This window comes from Eretmochelys imbricata, chromosome 6 (genome assembly GCF_965152235.1).
Source record: "Eretmochelys imbricata isolate rEreImb1 chromosome 6, rEreImb1.hap1, whole genome shotgun sequence".
NCBI lineage: Eukaryota > Metazoa > Chordata > Testudines > Cheloniidae > Eretmochelys > Eretmochelys imbricata.
This window is the reverse complement of record NC_135577.1, coordinates 70,322,559-70,338,594: the sequence shown is the minus strand read 5'-3', so window position 1 is coordinate 70,338,594 and position 16,036 is coordinate 70,322,559. Positions and strand designations below refer to the sequence as shown.

At 45.4% G+C, this 16,036-nt stretch overlaps 1 protein-coding gene across 1 annotated transcript in view; it reads right to left on the bottom strand.

Annotated features, from left to right (window-relative positions):
* Nucleotides 1–16,036, bottom strand: part of SPTBN5 (spectrin beta, non-erythrocytic 5) — a 143,786-nt gene that overhangs the window by 93,685 nt on the left and 34,065 nt on the right. The window contains exons 17-27 of the mRNA XM_077819983.1: nucleotides 15,580–15,867; nucleotides 14,543–14,786; nucleotides 13,439–13,578; nucleotides 10,814–10,913; nucleotides 9,285–9,455; nucleotides 8,637–8,801; nucleotides 7,938–8,164; nucleotides 5,552–5,738; nucleotides 4,374–4,574; nucleotides 2,783–2,899; nucleotides 1,194–1,357 (exon numbers count right to left, since the gene is read on the bottom strand). Coding sequence (XP_077676109.1) covers nucleotides 1,194–1,357; nucleotides 2,783–2,899; nucleotides 4,374–4,574; nucleotides 5,552–5,738; nucleotides 7,938–8,164; nucleotides 8,637–8,801; nucleotides 9,285–9,455; nucleotides 10,814–10,913; nucleotides 13,439–13,578; nucleotides 14,543–14,786; nucleotides 15,580–15,867 — 2,004 coding nt within the window. The remainder of the gene's footprint in view (nucleotides 1–1,193; nucleotides 1,358–2,782; nucleotides 2,900–4,373; nucleotides 4,575–5,551; nucleotides 5,739–7,937; nucleotides 8,165–8,636; nucleotides 8,802–9,284; nucleotides 9,456–10,813; nucleotides 10,914–13,438; nucleotides 13,579–14,542; nucleotides 14,787–15,579; nucleotides 15,868–16,036) is intronic.

The window sequence follows — 16,036 nt, the reverse complement described above, 5'->3', positions numbered from 1 at the left end:
GACCAACTTTCCAGCTATTAATGTGCCTGGCCAATCAGAACCATGGAAATGGCAGTATTCCCCCAACTCTTGGGACTTTATTGCAAGTCTCCCAATATTTGGTGTTCTTCCTGAAGATAAATCTCCCAGTGATGCACTGCTGTCTCTCCTCTGTTTGAATCACAACTGTGCATCCTGGGAGACATAGTCCAGCCAGTGAAGACCAGATGAGGCACCAGAGCAGCTCACGCTCACACTGTTCAATGTCAAAATGAGACCAAACAAATCATTGCTATTCTGCCCATCACACCAAAACCAAATATTTTGACATTTCTGAATTCATTTTTTTCTGAACTTTCCATTCCATGAACAATTTCAATGTTTCAACTTTTTTGTGAGGAATCAGGCTGAAAACAATTGTTGACATATCAGAACTTCCTGTGCCTCTGTAAATTCCAACTTTCAACTAGGCTTGTCTCATTACTAATCTTACGAACTTCCTGGCCTCTCTCTGAACGACATTTCTGTGGGGCAAGAAATTAAACAATTCAGGTATATATTTGCTTCTTCCTAGTGCTAAATTTGGAGAGTCTAAAAATCTTAGGCATAATCCAGCTCTCTTGGTTTTGAGCATCTAGTCATAAATGGGGGAAGTGACTAATATTACAGGATGAAAGCCCTCTTGTATTAACAAATCCTCAGTCTTAAGGGAAGGTGTAATTCTATCATTACATCTGTCCATTTGGGTAACGCACCAAGAAAACAATAGGCACCACTTCCAGAAATACAATTCCTTTGTTCCACCTGTGAAGTTAGACTCCAACAAGCAGGCAGATGAATAAGTATGTGAGATAATCCAGAATCCAAAATCACTTTGTTCGAGGATGAAGAACAGAAAAGGGGAAATGGGAGGAATTAGCATCTTCAATAGTAAAGAAATCTTATTGAACAGCTCAGGTGCAACAAATGTACAGTTCTTTTTTTTATAATGATTTGTGTAGCACCTCAGTACTGCACAGGATACAAATATAGACAGTCCATTTCCTGGAGAGCTCACAATGAAACAGACAGAAGAGATATGGGGCATGATCCAAAGCCCATTGAGATCAGTGGAAAGACTCCACTGCCTGCAATGGCCTTTGAATCAAACCCAGGATGCATTAAGGGACCCAGAAGAGGCAGGTAGTAGAGACAATTATTTTTCTAGCCCATACCTTGCTGTGGCCAGCTCCAGTAACTCCCGGAGCTTAGAGTGAACTTGTTCCTGTGGGGCATCAACCTCATCAAACTGGATGGAGCCAGGGAGAGGAAGGGTTTTGGCAGTTTTACCCAGCTCTAGCATCAAATTCTTGTAAACCTCAATTTCATGTTCCAATGCCTGATAGCAAGAAAAAAAATAGCAGAGTAAGTTACCCAGTCCCTACAGTCCATTAACCTTGGCAGCAGCGTCAGCCATGACCAGTGAGGCACCAAAAGGAGAAGCCCAGATTTCCAAAGCAGGATACGGGCTTTCCCTGACACAAACATTCTTAGTTAATATTTTTACTAACTTTTTCATAAAAAATACAACGCCTAAGCAAATAAACACAACTAGAGAGGCCTGCTACATGGCTGGAAAGGGAAAGATATTCCCAGAATAATGACTAATCTATCTCTGTTTTCAACTCTGGAGCAAAGTAGGGCATCCCTATCTCCCTTTGTGACTAAACACTGCACAGCAGGACATAGTTGGTGCTTTGCTCACAGAAATGAGACTCCAGATCTCTCAGTTTTGTTTTCCAAGTCAAGCTCTTTCCAGATGCAACAGTACATTGAGTTTGTCCTTCCAGTACTGATCCAGGGATTAGTGTGAATGCACACAGACAAATCAATTCTGAATTGCAGACATGTCAGTTTCAAGCAACTGAAAATAAAATTAAAAAAATCCTCTAGATAGTCAGACCCCTTGTTGATCCGATCAGTAGAAAGCTTCAGACAGACAATCTGGCAGACCATGCTGCCACCATAGAGAATTTAAGCAGGGCACTGCTTAGGAAGGAAGCCTTCCCTGACATTAACTTTGGGGAAAACCAACTAGGGCAGTGGTGGGCAACCTTCGGCTGCTCACCAGTGAACTAGGGGAAAGAAAGAGTAATGAATGGATTTCTAAAGGTACACAGAGAAAATATTTTTCCACCCCTAATCTGAAAAAGATCCTTTTCATGCTCAGTGTGTGTAAAATGGCATGGGATGAATGGCCCGGCTTCCTTTGGAGTGAGAGACGTCATTCTACATGTTTCTTCATTTTAAAACTTCTACCACCCAGAACTGGGTTTGGGGATGAAAAGTTCTTTATGTCCCTGTTAAAGAATGGATGGTCCCTGCATTCCTCCCACCCCTTGCTTTATAGCCCCTGCCCTCAACATCCTGCATCCTGAACATACTTTAAGTTGAGACAGACTGAGAAGTCCTCAGCAGCCTGCATCATCGCTCTTCAATCAGTCAGAATTAACGGTGTTAAACAATGTGAGACATTTCTTTTACTCCCAGGGCCTGTGAACTACCTCTGTGGCACTCCTAGACTCTGCTATTCCGAGGAATGACACACAAAGACCAAGAAAAATTTGCCATTAAACCATTGCTTTATCTTTAAGAGCCAGCCTTCTCCAAAGACAGACACTCAATCTTCAAACCCTTTAAGACAGGATCTTTCCTACAGTTCGTCCCAAGCAGGCTCCCCTGACTAGGAGGGACCACGATAGTCTCTGAATGGTCTATGCTACATTCCTCAAGAATAATTACCTTGGCAATAACACTCAGTTACCTTGTGTTTCTTGAGGAGTTTCAGAGTTGCAGCCTCATCTTTGCCATAGTCTTTGCTGGTCACAAATGGAAGCTTTTCTGATACCCAAGTCTCCAGGTCTGAGGTATTCAGTAAAAACTACCAATTAAAAATACAGTTATTTCCCTCACAATGTTAATGTCTCTCCTTCAATCTGATAAACTCTAACTGCAGATTGCACTGTAAAATAAACTGTTCCTTTGGGGGTCAATCTCAAGAAATTCAATTCTGGATGATATCATGACCTTCACTGTTTCCACATATTCTAGGCTGCAGACCTGTGTAAGCACCATTTGTGCTCAGTAATAGGTGCAGGGGCACAAAGGATTAGCTTTTAGCCCTTTTACCCAAGAAGATGCTCTTTCAGATAGCAAGTTAAGCTACAGGGACTGGTTTTATTGTTACTGCCTGCAATATACTAGCAGGATCTTGGACACACTGTTGTATCAAAACTTGTGCAGAAGGACAAGGCCAGATCTGGAGGATCTCATTTTAAGAAAGGCCTCTTTTAGGGTATTAAACGCCTAGAATTAATTTTGAGTGCCCCAGCTCTTTCCCTTCACATCAGTATCCAGTATTTGCTGCTTTCGCTTGACCTTTTCACTGTTGGTGCCTGGCACTCTATAACACCAACTTTGCACTTATATACTCCCCTTTTCTGAGGAGATCAAAGTACTTTATAAATACTATAGGGCCTCATAACACCTCTACCATGAAGGCAAAGTGTTATACCTCTTTCACAGTGGGGAAAATGAGACACAGATGTGGCCAGATTATCAATGGCAAGTGTTTGAGGTGCACCAGCAAACTTTGTGCATACACCTTTGTGGAAAAAATGTATATGCAAACTGGGTTACTGCCCTGCTAATTACCCATATATGACAGAAAATCTGGATTAGCCAGAAGAGTATTCATGTGCAATTTTTAACAGGCTCATTTTAAATGCTTGCCTTTGAAACTTTGGCCCATCTTTTGTTAGGGTGAAATTTACTCTGGCATGGAGGGCCAGTTTAAGGCCCTCTGCACCACTTAAACCCCAATTTGGGGCTGTGTGTGGATACTGCCAATCCAAGTGGCTAGTAAGGGGAACATGTGTACCCCATGTGCACCACTAAGGGGATCTGTTATACATAGGGCCTGATCCACATCCCACTGAAGTCAAAGGAATTCCCTCCAGTGACTTCAGAGGGTTGGGATAAGGCCCACTGACTGGAGAGGAGGGCAGAGATGGTGGTGAACTAGGAGCAGACCAGGCAGGAACCAGAAGACCTGCAATGATATGGATCCAGTTGTCCTATCTCACCGAGTGAGTGGTGGAGCCAGGCTGTAGCTAGTGCTCCAGGCGACTAGAATACCAAATTCCGATAGGAGACACTGCTACAGCTCTGCATCCCGACCCGCCTTCCCAGTCCTGCCCAGTGCCCACCACCCACATTGCTCTGGCTTTATGTGGAGGAAGCGAATTTCAGCCCTAATGGTCTGAGACCTTAAACCAGGTTTGCTTTCTGTGTAAATCACTTTGTTCTCCTCTTAGCCCGAAAAAACGTTGGTGTCACTTTGCTGTGAGCCATACCTGCTGGAAGCCAACAGAACGCTGCAGCTGCTTCAGCCTCTCTTCACAGGCCTTCTCCAGCTCTGTCCAGCTGTTGCTGAGCTCCTGGCATTTCTCCTTTATTCTCTGAAATGAAGAGTGCTTGCACCCAGTCACAGTCTTTCCCTTCTCCAACACCCTCTGAACTTGCTGTTTGTGGGCATTCACTTCTGCCTGTAATTCCTAGGGTGGGGGAGAGAGGGAGAGAAGAGTAAGTGAGGGCAGGACAGTATGCAAGAAAGTGGAGCACAGTTGTCAGAAGTGGGAAATTAGAAGCGCGTACATAGTTTGCAAGACACAGTGGGTATCTATCTAGATGCTCCCTTAAGATGAGCTGCTTCTGGGGTAACCTACCAAAATGCAACCTTCTGTTGCCAATAGAAGAGGAACACGTGCATCAGAGTCTAGCTCATCAGCATGATGCTGTCTGCTAAGGCTAGAAAGCAGCAGGGCTAACAGATATCTGTGAAAGACAACTAAAAACCACAAAGCAAATTCCACAGAAATCTTACTCTGTTAAACTGTCATTTCACAGTTACACTGCTGTCTTCAAAAGTTTTTATGTCAGTCATCGCACTAGAGTGAAGTTTAAAGATCTGTTTTATGTTGTCCTGGAGACTGCAGTGTGCATACATCTCTCTCTGACACTAACTCCCTGATGAGAATAGTAATTATATAGTTAAAACACAAGCAAGCAAGGAATAGCAAAGTATTCCACCCAGAAAAGAGCAAAATCATTCATTATATTTAGTGTGTAATGCATCAGTCTAAGGATTTTTAATGCAAAACTAGTGATTTCCTCATAATACTGTGAGAAGAATGGTTTCTGCAGGAATTGATAGATACTTCAGTTTCATCAGAAATTCCATGTTCACTCTGAAAATCCTCCATTATATGGCTGGATCATATGCATGTCTCAGGTTATTGGAATTACTTAACTGGGACAGTGTCAAATATTTAGTTCTCGAGATTGCATGCCAGGGAGAGTTTAGCTTTAATAACAGTTGTCTCCTTCTGCTTAGTGGGCTCATTTGTAACGGCATTCTGGGTGGCAAAAGGGAAATGTGTAGCTGTAGGTTTCTAGGTGTGGGGGCAATAGGGTGTCTGATATACACTTTGCTCCCATCACACCTATAGAAGGGGTAACAGAAAGCAGTTACCTTGTGTTTGTGGAGCAGGCTTTGAACCATATCCAAGGACTTGCCACAGTTGGTGGAGTTGGCAATGAGCAATCGTTCACTGATCCAATTCATCTCCATGTCATAGTAATGGTAGAACTGGTACAGATCCACTGTTGCCTGCAGCAGCTGGTGCCTCTCATCAAGAGGCACCTGCAAAGACTTAAACCTGAGGATCACATGTTAAAGCGCAGTTATCTCCAGAGTCATCTGAGGGAATCACCTGTGAACCTGTAGTGCAGGCTCTGACAGGCCAGACACTTTCCCATGCTACTAACTCTCCCTGACTGGCACTGTACACATACAGAATGCCTTCTCAGTAGGGCTGCTCTTGGCACACATATCTGTATGTAAGTTATGTGATATGGTAAATGTACACATTACAAAGGAGAGCAGGCAGGCAGGGGTAGCAGGTTTGTATAATTTTTGGTCGTGCCCAGAACGGGTCCAAGTCCCACCCCCCCACACCTGCCTTGTAAGCTGATATATATTTTTTTAAATAATGTAAAAATGTGAGGGCTCTGGGGTGATGCTGGTGATGAGGGATTTGGGGTGTTGGAAGGGCTCAGGAAGAGAGTTGGGGGGTGGCAGTGAGGGCTGTGAGGTGGGGCTGGGGATGAGGGGGTCACCGTGCAGGAGGGGGATCAGGGCCAGCTCTGGCTTGGGGTGCAGCCTCTGGGATGGGGCAGGGCTGGGGATGAGGAGTTTGGGGTGCAGGCAGGTGCCCCGGGGCTGGGGCCAAAGAGGAGTACTCCACCCAGCTCTCTCCCTGCCGGTAGCAGTGAGCTCCGGTGGAGAGACCCTGCTCTCCTCCCCAGCAGCACACTCACCTCGCACCACTGTCACTGCACGTGCTCCTAGGGCCCCTCTCAGGTCCAGGAATCCCCCTCGCCTCCCCAGTGGTGGGTGCCGGGGGAAGAGGGCTGCCATCACGCATGTGCCTCCTCCCCTACTGCTGCCCCTCACTGTAGCCTCACTGGGGGTGAGGGATGGGGCTTCCCCTTGCCCAGCGTGGGGCAGGAGTGGGGACTGCGGGCAGGGGCCCCCCTGTGCTGGTGGAGGGTCCCGTTGGAAAAGGGAAGGGTCCATCCACTGGAGGTGGAAGGGCAGGGTCAGGGTCAGCGTCAGCCTGGGTCAGCCTGCCCTGGCACTAGTGGTGCGGGGTGCTAGGACCCTGCGGCGGCAGTTGATGCCAGGAGTCGGCAGAACGGAGTGCAGCACGGAGCAGCAGGGGGAAGCCGCACGCTGCCCAGGGCTCAGGCAGGGTCGTTTGGGAGAGGCGCATGGGGGCAGCAGACGGGGCCGGGGGAGAGACCTGGCCCTGAACATCGGTGGAGCCAGGCCCCCGTGCCCTGAATATTGATGGAGTATGGGCACCACGGGCCCATATCATTCGCAGCCCCTGCAGGCAATCCTACATTAATCTGTGTGCAGTCGGTGCACTTGCACAGGGCCCCCAACTCAGGGAGTCTGATGACACGGTTAAAAACAAACAAACCAACCCACATAGACAGAAAAAAAAAAAAAACCCCAACAACCTACGGCCACAAAGGGGGCAGGGCATCACAGGAGGAGGGCTCTGTCTGAATGCTGTGGCAAGAGCCAATGGGCCAGAATGGAGAGTGGGACCAGCCCTGTAGGACAGGAGACACTGTAGAGTGACTGCAGGGTGGGCACAATTCCCCCCTCCAAGGCCTCCCACGCCAGGGGGCAAAACCCTACCCCCAACCTCCCAGGGACACCCACACCACTATGGCAGGCCCCCCAATTACCAGAGTGCACAGGGCCCTAAAATTCTTTAATCCAGCCCTGCAAACAGATTTAGGAAGCAGGAGTACAGTTTAACACCCACTCTAAACAATCAGTTCTGCTCCATCTTAACCAGCGTTGGGAATACAGGAAACTGGAATTTACTTTTTGACATTGTTATTGTGTTAAATTAGTGTGTTTGTGGGGGAAATGAGATTCACTTTTGGAGACGTTGGTTCAAATCAGTCTTAGTTCACAAGCAAAATGAGTTGTAATGGTCTGAACCTAGTTACCATTAAATGTTGGACTACCTCACACTTTAGCAAGAATTTGGTAGGATTGGCAAGGAAGCCAAGGACTGGAATGGCAGGAGTGTCGCAGATTAAGATTGAGGGTCACTAGCAGAACCTGAGGCAGGGGAGCAGGCAGTTGTAAAACTGAAGTGTGTTAGCATAGTTTTGTGGCAGAAGCTTGTAGCAGAAGGAATGCCTGGCTGGCTGGCTGAGAGACAGTCTTTTCTAGTGGTTAGAACAGGAGATGAGGAATCAAGAACCAAAGTTCTGTTCCGAGCTCTGCCACCAATTCATTTCTCCCAACAAGCGAGAGAACACCTGCTCACCTTTCCAGATATTTCTGTGTCTCATCCAGAATCTTCTGGGAATCAAAATGATTGGTTGCCATTTTCTTGGCACAGGACACAATGGAGTTCATTTTCTCAGACAACTCCCCCGTCTCCTTTTCCAGTTGACTGTGCTGCTTGAGCAGATCGCGGCTGGAGCGCAGGTCATGGCCTGTCTCTGCATCCTGAAGAACCTTCTCAATCTTTTCTATCTTCTCTTTTGCATCCTACAAGGAGCAGATGAACATGCGCTTCCTGGAACATTTTGAGGTGTACATTTTTTTCACGTTTATCCCTGTCCCAGCCCCTTAAACAGGTTTCCCAAAATTCAACCCTTGGAATATTTCAAGTGACAAAATATTTAACAATATCTTTACGCTCAGAGATCCACAACTGTAGTTGCACCACCACCAGAGTTCCCTTAATGATGGTAATGCACAACTTCACAGCCTGGAGGCTTTCTTACTTCATTCTCCTACAAGCTTAGGATCCTTGGTATGCTGAGGCCATATAAAACTCCCCGTGTGACAATTATCGCTTTGGTGCTGGGAAAATCTAAAATTAAGTCTTCAACAGGATGGGATCTTCGGGGGCTGCTCTGTTTCCAAATCTTTGTGATGAGCTTTCTGTGGCAACTGACAACATGGAGAGCAACAGATCAGCCCAGTCCCTCCCCTCTGAAATCAATCACCACCTGACCTGGAGGAGTTCCATCAGCTGTTCTTGCTGTCCGGCCTGTCTCAGTTTGTCTCCTCGCTCTAACATCTTGTTGTACAATTTCTCCCACTTCTTCTTCAGCTCTGACATCTTGTCCCGGATAGAATCTGCAGCATAATGGTCATCTTGAATCAGCTGATTTCCAATCTGAGGAAATATATTTTATTATTCAAAGGTCTCAAAAAGGGGCACAATCAATTCTAATCTTAACAACTTTGATACTTGTGTTTGTTTCTTTCCAATTAATACCATGCAGCCTGAAGCTTTCTCCTACATCAAACCTACCATACCGAAAAACATGGAATGATTCACATTGTTGAGCCCCATCTGAAATTACCACTATCACAGGAAAATAACCAGACAAAATAATAACTCCCTCACTGTATATAATTTGTCTTCACCCCACCACACCTTTACCTGCCATGCTAAGATTTGCAAACTTGGTGTTAAAAAGTAATCAAGACCATCACTTAATCAAAGACGTATCTGTGGTGCGACTGGCTGTGTTGGCTACTGTGCTGTTTTACAGGCTCCTATAATCAACCAAGAAAGGCACTTTGCAAATAGAACCAAACCTATCGAACACTGGCCAAGCTGATAAACCTTTTCCAACAATGAATCCACCCTCACCATTATCAGCTCTGCAAAGTGCTTCTTGTTTGCCATCATTTCCTTCTCAGCAGCCTCATGCCACTTCAGTTTGCGCAGGATATTTGTTGGGTCACGATAGGACTCATCTGATGCAATCTTGTACTTCTCTTCCATCCATATCAGCAGCTCAGCAACATCACGGTTGAACTCCTATTAGGGACAGTTAGGATTAAATATATTTAACTCCTGATTGTACACAGACTCAAGGACACTACTTGATTGATCCACTATAGTGGATTCTGGGAACTTCTGCAGAAAATATTCGGTCCTTATTTTATCTAAGTGTTGGGGAGCCCAGTTTCTTTTAGTCTGAAAGACAATTTGCATAATCAGCGCCCTGCATTGATGGATCACAATCCTGGATTGCTGACAGACTTGGACAATCTTCTGCAGCCCTAATGTAATATCCGTGTTTCCTCCTTTGGACAATATTTCCTACCCCACTGCTTTCAGTAACCAGTGAAGAGTCAGTTTTCAAGCAGAAAATGGATTTATAAAAGAGGTGCCCACCATTATGACTATGCAGCTCCACGGTGGGAAGCCCAAATACCATTCATGACATTCCATTCCACATGAAAAATATGGCTAGGAGCAATGTAATAACAATGCTTCCCCATTATGTTACACATATATTATAGAAACTTTAATTTGAAGAACTTTTGGGGTAACTAAAAGAATCCTGTTAAGGATTTCCCCAATTCCCCATGACCATTCCAAGTGAAAAACTTTAATGACTAGAGTCTACAGAATGCAGAGAGGAAAATGCAAAGTTGTGCATATATAAACAAAGGTCAGGTTGAGGCCCCTTTGAAAATCAGATCCCATAAGACAAATTATTTCCTCGTCTGTGTGGTAGAATGATCGTTAAGGAAAATGTGACCAAAAAACCCAAACAGGCCAGCTCTGCTCTTACTGCCAATACACCACTTTTGCAACCATGTAGCCACATTTACATCAATGGAGTGCTCTTGATTAACACTGGTGTAAGTGAGAGCAGAATCAGGCTCAATGTTTTAGAAAGAAATTTTCCTACCACAGCAAGAATCTGAACCAGAGGCTTCCTCCCACTGGTTCTGGAGTATCAGCTTCTTCTCCCCAGTTATAATTTTCTGTGGGAGCACCAACCCACAGTGAAACATTAACATATGAGCCCAGGGTGACGTTCACAAGGACATTATCTAGTGATCAAGATACCCAGGTGGTTTTTCATTAAATGTTTTCATTTCTTGTATTAATTCAACTCACGGTATACTTCACTATGGCCTAGTAGATATTCTCTGATCACTCCGACAGTGTTAAATGAGTTCTTAATGTATTTGCCAATACTCTAGTCAGCCTATATGTGGGGTCAACATTTCTTAACTTCCTGCTCCGAGGTGAAGTGGGCTGTGGCTGGGAACAGGGAGAGTGGTCAATATTTTTAGCCTTGGCTCAAGGCAACAGACAGTGTTAAATTACTGCAGCCCCAAGGTTTCCTCTGGTCAGCTCTAGTGCATCAGCCCTTTCACCTGCAGCTGAAGAGATGCAAGCAGCTTCCTTTTTTTCTGTTCATTACTCTGTCTCAGTCGTTCCCATCGGTCCTGGAATGTAGCCATTCTCTCCTCGATCCTGCAGAGAAAATACGACACAGAGCTTTAATTCCCCTATCTAGAATGATGACAAGGCAATGGCACTGATCCGTCTCGGTTTCCTTGGTCATTCTTTATTGCTAGAACTTCGGGCTAGATGCTGTTGCTAAGAGTAAGGGTGTGTGTGTAAGGCTCACTACCCCATCCCTTTGCACAACCGTGCTGGGTTTTCCAAGATTGAGAGGTTGTGTGTGTGGGAGAATGGCAGCTCCACTGGGTAGCGACCGCCTCTCATGTGGAGATAGGTGGGAAGGGGATAGATGGACTGGGGGTGGGCAGTCTTATGATTATTATTAAGCACTATTGGTATTATGGTAGCTCCCCAAATGTGTTGGGCACAGTACCTTACTATAAGTTGATACAGTCCCTGCCCTGAAAAGCTTTGTGTTTAATTCACTCCCACCCTCACAAATATTTTATTTTAAGACTTCAAGTGATGAAAAAATGAAGGATGTAGTTCATAGATACTAAGGGCAGAAGGGACCATTATGATCATCTAGTCCGACCTCCTGCACAACGCAGGCCACAGAATCTCACCCACCCACTCCTGCGAAAAACCTCTCACCTATGTCTGAGCTATTGAAGTCTTCAAATCGTGGTTTAAAGACTTCAAGGAGCAGAGAATCCTCCAGCAAGTGACCCATGCCCCATGCTACAGAGGAAGGCGGAAAAACCTCCAAGGCCTCTTCCAATCTGCCCTGGAGGAAAATTCCTTCCCGACCCCAAATATGGCGATCAGCTAAACCCTGAGCATATGGGTTCAAAGGTTTGTAAAACTCTACGGTTCATTTTTGGGGCGCTTGAGTTCATAAGACATCTTCCTCTAATTTAAACACATGGAACCGATCCTCCGTTGGCGTAAATCAACAGTTCCATTGAAGCTGATGGAAACACACTAATTTACACCAGTTGAGTATCTGGCCCACGGTTGTTTTCTTTGGAGTGAGGCAACTGAACGACAAACAGACGTGCCTTTAGGACGAAATGGAGACCTACGCTAGAAGAACCGCGGAAAAGACTCAACAGGCGCAAACACATCTTCCACTACAGCTCAGGCAAGGGCACCATACTTTTGCATTAGAATTTCTCTTTCACCTCCTATCCATGTTCCCATAGTTCCTCTGTATTTCCTTGTTGTTGTTTTTCTTTACTTTGCTCCATTTCTCATCCTAATTTTAATTTGGATTCTCACCGTGCTCAGCTGTGCTCCTCCCCTCCCCACTAATCTCTCCTAAACAGAATGTGGTCCAATAACATTTAAGCGCGCGATAATGCAATACAGTGACAAACACAGCCTTCACCAAGTAAGTACAGCTTTGTGCTCTTGTGTGTCTTTTGGCTATTTGCCAATACGAATTCATTTTGGGAAACTGCCAAATGCACACCTTCTCTCTTTTCATGTTTAAAATTGAACTATGCCACAGTTTGTCATGGCACTAGACACCAGAGCCAGTCCAAGCAACTTTAAGCATAATTGTAGCTTCTCAGTTTCCCCCAGCACTCTTACCTTCAAACAGTTGTGCTCTCTAAACATACAGGGCCCAATTCTCATTTACACTAAGGCCCCTTTACACGCTCTAGTACCTTAAAGGAGCCATGAATTACACTGACTCCCACTTTAAGGCCATGTTATAGTGCCAGGGTGGTGCAAAAGGGCCTTACGTTAGATGAGAATCAGGCATGATGATTACAACTGTTATTCCTTTGTGAAGTGATTTGAAATCTATTGTATTCATACTAAATATTATTGATACTCTCAAATGCAAGGAACACACAGTTATGTGAGAATTTTAATGAGTTCTTCAATAAAGAGGTCATAGAACCATAGGGTTAAAAGGGACTACAAGATCTTATTGGCACATGTAGTATAAAATGCAAGGAGAAAAACTGGAGTATTCTCCATTATTGTACCAAAAATGGCACTCTGAACTGAAAGTTTTCAGAGTAACAGCCATGTTAGTCTGTATTCGCAAAAAGAAAAGGAGTACTTGTGGCACCTTAGAGACTAACCAATTTATTTGAGCATGAGCTTTCGTGAGCTACAGCTCACTTCATCAGATGCATACCGTGGAAACTGCAGCAGACTTTATATATACACAGAGAATATGAAACAATACCTCCTCCCACCCCACTGTCCTGCTGGTAATAGCTTATCTAAAGTAATCGTCAGGTTAGGCCATTTCCAGCACAAATCCAGGTTTTCTGAAAGTGTTACCCTTGTCATTAGAGTACAGGAAATGCATCTCTTTGCAATACTGGCTCCATTCTCTCCATGTTAAGAAGCAGCATGGAAGGAAATGAAAGAATTCATCCTTTTCCACCCAAATTAGAACACCACAGCTTGTGGACTGATGGGATTTGGTATGATTGCTGGCTCAAAGAGGATCTTCTGTTTCACTCTGACGACACTTGATGATGGTTTGTAAAAATTAAATGTCTTCAGTGGAGTCAATCTCTTGTCTTCCTCCTCTTTTCTACCTAGAGTGTAAATGGCTCTGAACTCACATGTAAGAAGCGAAGTGCCTGTTCTTCACTAGCTTCTCCCCATGCTCATTCATCACTTCAGCCTGTTGCTTCAGCGCCATCAGCAGTCCTTCAAAATCTTCATGCCGCTTGAGAAGGCTGTGAACAGCATCCACACTGTCCTGGAGTGGGGGGAAGAAAACTTGATCAAGTCTCACCTCTGTAATATGGCTCCCTCTGTGGCAGTGGAGGAGATGGTATTACTTCTGCCTTTGTGTAAGTCCTTATTCTCCACCTTCCCCCCAAGTGAAGCAAGTATGTAGTGTAGATTTTCCACATCACTGAGGACCTTCAGGGCTTTGAACAAGTGAGCAACTGTGCCTTGCTTGATCCCTTATCTCTCATGTTTTCTCCTGTCCTAAGAGTCTATCCTCATCTTTTAATCGCAGCAGCATGGTGCCCCCCTGGCGTAAGCACTGTATAATATATTTGGTTACCCACAAACTGCAGCAAACCAGTCTCTGAGATATGAGGAGGCTGCAGTTCAGATTCTAACAGTACTCGTAACAGCTCTATCATCCAGTCTAAGGGTGAGCCTCCAACAGGTGTTAATAGTACTCATATCCTCTTTCCCAGTCTCTCTCCATTGGAGGTGAGATCATTACAAACTTTCCCCTGGCTGACTGCTGTTGAGTATTGGTGTGGAATGTACCAATTACTTCCTTGCTAATATTCTACTGATTGCAATAGCACGCTAAGGGATAATGGCAGTGTACAGGTAGAAGGAACAGTGGAGAAAGCATGGTGAAAAGGTTAACCAGAGCATTCCACCCCAACTGCACAAACACACCTCTGGGTCACAACTACAGCTCCTTGGTTTAGCGTCTTTTAGCAGTTATGAGCCTGCTTCTCATTTAAAGAAATGAGTAAATGAGAACCAGGCCCTGCGTGTGCAGCTTCTGAACAGTAACACATCACTGTTACAGAAATGCTGCAACCAATCTAAGCTTGGCTAGAAATTCTCAGTTTTGAGCCAGAGGACAGCGATTGTCATTGAATCTCTGTTCTGATGGAGTCATTATGGGTCAAGACTGTTCTGGGTGGGGAGTGGGAGCAGGAGACAACAAGGGCTGTTCTGATACATACCCCAAGATCATCTACTCGTAGAAAAGCCTCATGGCTGGAGAGGGTTGCACTGATGCGATCTGCTTCCCTACTGAACTTCTGCAGTTCCAAGCTGTCTTGGAGCTGCTTCTTCCGCTGCTCCCACATCTCGTCCAGCTCACTGCTTTGTTGGGTAAGCCTCTCCATGGTCTGGCGCACATCCTGGGTCCTGTTGCTGGGCTGACCACACATTACCTTCTGCCCCAGCTCTTCTAGCTGCGTAAACCTGCCCAGAGTCAGAAGGAAAGAGGACAAGTTACTGTAGGAGGTGACTTGAGCTTGGTGTTCTCCTGGCAAAGCAAAAAGAATAAATAACTTCCTCCTCCTATAACTTCCCCACCTCTCTCTCTCTCTCTGATGCTGCTCTATTCCTTGCTTTCTTGGTGGCAGAGCTGCCGTTACCCATTGCTTTCCCTATTAACGTCCTCTTCACTTACAGTCTGCCAGGAAGTGCAGGGTTTGGCTGCTCAGGGTTGTACATCTGAGGTGGCCAGGAGTTTTCTCTGTTGGCTTGAGAGCCCAAGAAAACAGGTGGCCAGCCATTACATGGGACAGAAAGAGTCACTGTGTCTCTGGGTTTTTGTAAAATGAGAGATGGGGCTGGAGGCCTGAGAGTCTGGCAGGCCTGGCTCATAAAAATACAGGAGAGGGGAGAACCCAGGATAAGTGATTGGATTGCTCTGGCAGAAGTGACCTGGGAAGGAAAAGAAGCCTGAGGACTTTAAATAGTGAGTTTTCTTCCTTGCTGAGCATCCAGGTGAGGTAGAAGGCAGCTATTGGAGTCAGACTTTGGGTTAGCAGACACTTTCATTTGATATGGGGAAATTAACTGGGTTATGTGCACAGTCAGTTGTTATTTTCTTCATGCTAAATTTTATATGCACTTCAATAAATCCCAAGCACCATTTTCACACCAAGTTTATGTTTCCAGATCTGTTTTCTGGGTATGCTCCAGGCCTCCCTGGTGCTGCAGCTGCAGTACCTCACCCTCCTTCTTCACTCTCAAAGCAAACATCTACCTTTCCTTCTGAGTGCGAATTTCCTTCAGAAGGTCCTGATGTTCCTTCAGCAACTGCTCTGAAGAAGCCACGTCCATGCCCATCTCCATACTGCCCAGCTTCTCCCTGATTCCATCTGCCCACAGCAGGAGTCTGCGGCTGTCCTGCAGGACAGCCTGTTGATCCTGTGCCAACTCCAGGGTTGTCTCCCTCTCTTTAGTCTGTGACTTGAGTGTGGCCAGCAGCTTCTCCATATTCTCCACTTGCTTTTGGATGGCCCTGCTCTCTGCTGGGTTGGTGTCCTTAATCCTATACAAGGAAACCAAACAACATCCTTAATTTAGTTTCAGAGACAACATGAGCCTTATAGCTTGACCCAGCTGACACTAAAGTCAATGGGACTGGGTTGTTAGTGGTTCCTCCCGAAAAGAAGGTCAGTTCGGGCACTTAATGTTCCTTATCAGCAGTAAACAGCATA